At 36.2% G+C, this 6,000-nt stretch overlaps 1 protein-coding gene across 4 annotated transcripts in view; it reads left to right on the forward strand.

Moving 5' to 3' along the window:
* Window positions 1–1,225, forward strand: part of ZEB1 (zinc finger E-box binding homeobox 1) — a 185,642-nt gene extending 184,417 nt beyond the window's left edge. For all 4 annotated transcript variants that reach the window (XM_032395859.1, XM_032395856.1, XM_032395857.1 and 1 more), the window contains 2 exons: window positions 171–351; window positions 469–1,225. In XM_032395859.1, the coding sequence (XP_032251750.1) occupies window positions 171–351; window positions 469–1,064 (777 nt within the window). In that variant the 3' untranslated portion in view covers window positions 1,065–1,225. The remainder of the gene's footprint in view (window positions 1–170; window positions 352–468) is intronic.
* The last annotated feature ends 4,775 nt before the right edge of the window (window positions 1,226–6,000 follow it).

The following is a 6,000-nucleotide window of genomic DNA, read 5'->3' on the forward strand; positions in this document are numbered from 1 at the left end:
TCGCATCCAGCCCCCTGCCCTTGGAGCCTGTCTGCTGCGATGAGTAGTAGTCCTGCTTTGGTCAAGCTATTGAAAGTATAAATCAAAGTAGTTTTTTAACCTGTGCTTTTATATATGTCTCTTGCTTACCTTTTAATTTGAAATTAAATGTTCTTCTTTTCTTTCTTTAGGATGAAAGGCAAGACACTAGCTCAGAAGGAGTATCAAATGTAGAGGACCAGAATGACTCGGATTCTACACCACCCAAAAAGAAAATGCGGAAGACAGAAAATGGAATGTATGCTTGTGATTTGTGTGATAAGATATTCCAAAAGAGTAGCTCACTATTGAGACATAAATATGAACACACAGGTATGTCGCTGAACCTGACAGCTTTTGAAAAATGACTCTATAACCCTTTCCGCGAACTGAAGTGCCCCCAAAAGCCTTCGGAGGATTTTGTGTCATGGCTGTGTTCTTATTTTGCAGGTAAGAGACCGCACGAGTGTGGAATCTGTAAGAAGGCATTTAAACACAAACATCATTTGATTGAACACATGCGGTTACATTCTGGAGAAAAGCCCTATCAATGTGACAAATGTGGAAAGCGTTTCTCACACTCTGGGTCTTATTCCCAACACATGAATCATCGCTACTCCTATTGCAAGCGAGAGGCGGAGGAGCGCGATAGCACGGAGCAGGAGGGGACAGGACCAGAAGTCCTGGCCGGCGAGCACGGGGGGGCCCGGGCATCTCCCTCACAGGCCGACTCGGATGAGAGAGAGAGTCTGACGAGGGAAGAGGATGAAGACAGTGAAAAAGAGGAAGAGGAGGAGGAGGACAAAGAGATGGAAGAACTGCAGGAAGAGAAAGAATGTGAAAAACCGCAAGGGGAGGAGGAGGAGGAGGAGGAGGAGGACGAGATGGAGGAGGAGGAGGGGGAAGAGGCAGAGAATGAGGGAGAAGAGGCAAAAACTGAAGGTCTGATGAAGGAAGATGAAGCTGTAAATCAAGTGAGCAGCTTCGAACAAAAAGTGAGCAAGAATAGTGAGCAGGTGTCTGAAGAAAAAACAAATGAAGCCTAATAGTTTTTCTAGAAGGAAAATACATTCTAATTGGTAATGAAGTTTGTTCTATATTATACATGCTTTTCATGGAAACACAGTAACCTGTATACTGTGGTTTCTGTTCACTACTGTGTAAAGTAAAAATTTAAAAAAATACAAAATACAAAAAAAAAAAAAAACCCACACAAAAAAAAAAATCCGGGTGTGCCTGATCTCAGACCTAGTAATTTTTCATGCATTTTTCAAAGTTAGGAACAAGTTTGTAACACGAAGCAGATTAGAAAACTTTAATGACTCGGAAAGCAAAGATTTAACAGGTTAAAGGAAACTGATTAATTAGATAAGCATCTGGCATTGTTTCATTTTGTCAGTATTAATTATCACTCTTACGTTGGTTTATTCTTAAGCTGTACAATTGGGAGAAATTTTATAATTTTTTATTGGTAAACGTATGCTAAATCCGCTTCAGTATTTTATTATGTTTTTTAAAATGTGAGAACTTCTGCACTACAAAATTCCCTTCACAGAGAAGTATAATGCAGTTCCAAACCGTGCTATAACTACCTTTTATAAATTCAATCTAGAAGGTAGTAATTTCTAATATTTAGATGTCATAGTGGAGTATTATCATTTCAAGTGTATTGTTAGCCTTAAGAAAGCAGCCGATAGAAGAACTGAAGTTTCTTACTCATGTGGTTTAAAATGAAGTTCAGAAGATTGTCATTGAGTTCTGATTGCAGGGACTAACAGTGTTAATCCTGGGAAGGGTAGCAGAGTCGTCAGAATCAGTGTTCGTAATTGTGTTTGAGTATGTGGTGACAAATATGAAGGATATGATATGAAGCTTTGTATCTCCTTTGGCCTTAAGCAAGACCTGTGTGCTGTAAGTGCCATTTATCAGTATTTTCAAGGCTCTAACCCGCCTTCGTTCAATGTGTGGCCTACAATAACTAGCATTTGTTGATTTGTTTATTGTATCAAAATTCCAAATAAAACTTAAAACCACTGACTCTGTCAGAGAAACCTAAACACTGGGACATTTCATCCTTTAATTCCTCAGTATTCATTTTGTGTTAATTGACTTTCAAAATTTCTCTACAGAAATGAAAGGGAAATTTTCTAATCTGCTCTGTCCATGTACTTGCATTTCAGACATGGACATGCCATTGTTATTTGGCTCATAACTGTTTCCAAATGTTAGTTATTATGGACCCAGTTTATTAACAACATTAGCTGATTTTTACGTATCAGTATTATTTTATTTCTTTTAGTTTATAGATCTGTGCAACATTTTTGTACTGTATGTCTTCAAACCTGGCAGTATTAATACCCTTCTTACTGACATGTACTTTTAGTTTTAGAAAACTTTTATATTTATGTGTCTTATTTTTATATTTCTTTATTTATTACACAGTGTAGTGTATAATACTGTAGTTTGTATTAATACAATAATATATTTTAGTATGAAAATTTGGAAAGTTGATAAGATTTAAAGTAGAGATGCAATTGGTTCTCTTGCATTGAGATTTGATTTAACAGTGTTATGTTAACATTTATACTTGCCTTGGACTGTAGAACAGAATTTAAATGGGAATGTATTAGTTTTACAACTACAACCAAGTCATTTTACCTTTACCCAGTTTTTAATATAAAACTCTTAAATTTTGAAATTCACTGTGTGACTAATAGCATGATGCTCTGCAGTTTTATTAAGAGATTAGCCTAACCATAAAACTCTCATTTCCTTAGTAAGCCAAATTAGGATAACCTTATATAAACAGTGTTGGGAACAATGTTTAACATTTTGTGCCAATTTGTTCCTGTATTCATGTATGTAAGTTACAAATCTGATTCTTCATTTTTAAGTTCCTTGTTACACCATGGTCATTTTCTAGTTTTTTACCAGACTCCCCCATCTCACAATAAAATGCATCAACAAGCCTGACCTGCTGTCATTCTTTTCATTATTAAAGATTTTCTTTGGAAAGCTCTCTGAAACGGGGTATTGCCCAGTCATCCTGCACTCAGTTTACCTTGGGCTGAATGTGGGTAACAAACTAAATGTTTTCGACATTCACCACTAAATCATGGACTTCCCTGTGGCTGAATGTTTCTGGGAAGATCAGAGTTGGCAACTAAAGGCTTCCTCAGAGGTTGCTCCCTCTTCCTGAAACCTTAACCGCACCCCCTTATGATCCTGTGACTTCTCATCCTCAGGTCACTTCAGGGAAGCCTGGGTGTAGATGCCTTTCCTCTGTACGTTCCCCGTACCTTTCTTGCCACAGCTCTTACGCAGTTATTTTATTCCCTCCCCACTAGGAAGAGGAACCATATCTACCAGAGTCACTCTCACATCCCCAGTGCCTAGCAGAGTGCCTGGCACTAGTAGGTACAACAGATTTTATTGAATGAAAATGTAATTTGCATGTTAACAGAGCTCAGCTATGTCTTTACTACTCTCTTGCCTCTAATCCAAGAATACATATATTAAATAATTCTAGCAATCTAATATTTTTCTTACTCAGGTCCTATTAAACATTTGACGTCATAGATAGTAAATTATGCTGCCTTTTTCAATAGAATGCCTCACTATTCTGATTTGAGAGTTTATTTCTAGGTGTCTTTCTGATGCTTTCCCTCATGGGACATGACACAAGCATTCAAAGCCTGTAGGTATGACTGCTTCCAGTATGAACGATGTGACCAATTCTAGGGGACTCTATTTTAGGACCCACTTCTGTTTCTATGACCCCACATTCCTAAGTCCTCATTAACGTCATGTTGCTTCATTTCTTCTGTCACTGAGAACAGCTACCCAATAAACAAACACCATGTAGGATTAGGAAATAAGAATAACCCTTCCTAGGAGGCCTTTATACAGCAATCACTGTAATAAGAAGCTCAAAAAGGCGGTGCTTGACATATTGATAAATGGCTAACAAAGGAATCTAGCTATTATCAGAGAAGTTTTGGAAAGGAAGACAAGTGAACACTTCCCAGTATTTGCCTAAATCACATAACAATTGAGCCATATGTTATTTACTTGTGCCATGTAAAGGTGCTTCACTACTATTATCAAAATTAATTTTCACAAAATACATATAAAAACCATGTGCTCATGAACACACACACACACACACACACACACACATTAATACCAGCATAAGGATTTAAACATAGGCTTATCTGGCTCTAAATCCATGTTCTTAACTAGCTTGTATCACATCTCCTATAAGAATAGCTCACACTAATTTAAACTCGAACTTAGCCTTAGAAAATATGAGAAGAAAATGTCACCAAGACCAATATACATTTCATAACAGGATGAAAAAGGAAAGGAGGGGCATGAGATTTTTCAAATCTGTGTGCAAACTTTAAAATTAGCCTTGAAAACATGGAACTACAGTAACTTAGTTTTCTCCTCTTAAGATCAAGGGAAGACATACTAGGACAATCACAATATGGACTTTGTCTCTGAACCTTAAGAAAAAGCAGAAGCTCCTCTGCTCTAATGAGCAAATACATTCCATTCAACACAGCAGAATACACATTTTTTTTTCCCAATAGCACATGGGACATTCATAAAGAGAAACCATATTATGGGCCATAAAACAACTCTCAAATTCAAAAAAATTGCAAATAAAATGTTTTCTCAGACTACAAAAAAATTAAACTAGAAATCTATAACAGAAATATATCTAGAAAATCCCCCAAAATTATTGGAAATAATACAAACACGTTTCTAAGTAACCCATGGGTAAAAAAAGAAATTAACAATTATAAAATAGGGTGAGCTAAATGAAAATGCACTATATCAAAACTTATAGTGTGCAGCAAAAGCAGTGCATATAAGAAAATTTATAGCATTAAATGCTTATATTAAAAAAAAAATAGAGGGCTCAAGTATCTAACCTTCTACCTTAAGAACTAGAAAAAGAATAAAATTAAATCCAAACCAAGCAGAAAGGAAGCAATAATAAAAGACTAGTGGGGATGCCTGGGTGGCTCTGTCATTAAGCGTCTGCCTTCGGCTCAGGTCATGATCCCAGAGTCCTGGGATTGAGTTCCGCATCGGGCTCCCTGCTTGGCGAGAAGCCTGCTTCTCCCTCTTCCTCTGCCTGCCGTTCCCCCTGCTTGTGCTCTCTCTCTCTCTGGCAAATAAATAAATAAAATATTTTTTAAAAAGACAAATTAATGGCATAGGAAACAAAAATAATAAATCAATGAAAAAGAATAAATCAATGAAATCAGAATCTGATTCTTCAAAAAGATTAATAAAATTGATAAACCCCCAGCCAAATAAAGAAAAAAAGGAGACATAAATTGCCAATATCAAGAATGAGAGAGAAGACATCCTTGCAGATCCTACAGACTAAAAGGATAAAAAGAAAACATGAACTTTATCCCAATGAATTTGACAGCTTTGATGAAAATGACACATTTCTTGAAAGATCCAAAATACCAAACTCACTAAAGAAGAAATAGATAGCCTCAATAATCCAATGTCGATGAAGTTTTTTAAATTTAAATTTCTGGTTAAAAATCTCCCCACAAAGACTACAGTCCCAGACAGCTTCACTGGTGAATTCTACCAAATATCTAAGGAAGATATCATACCAATTCTACATAAACTCACTGAGAAAATTAAAAAAGGAGAAAACACTTCCCACCTTAGTCTGTGAAGCCAGCATTAACCTGATACCAAAACCAGGAAATGACATTACAAGAAACAAAATCTACATACCAACATCTCTCATGAATATTGATGCAAAAATCCTTAACAAAATATTAGGCAATCAGTTTGAACAGTGTATCAAAAGGAAAATATCTCATGACCAAGTGGGATTTATCCCAGGATTGCAAAGTTGATTTTGAATTGAATTCAAAATTCAAATAATGTAATGCATCATGTTTACAGAACAAAAAGAAAGCCCATATAATCATCTTAATAGGT

Source organism: Phoca vitulina, unplaced genomic scaffold (assembly GCF_004348235.1).
Source record: "Phoca vitulina isolate PV1807 unplaced genomic scaffold, GSC_HSeal_1.0 scaffold88, whole genome shotgun sequence".
NCBI classification, from domain to species: domain Eukaryota; kingdom Metazoa; phylum Chordata; class Mammalia; order Carnivora; family Phocidae; genus Phoca; species Phoca vitulina.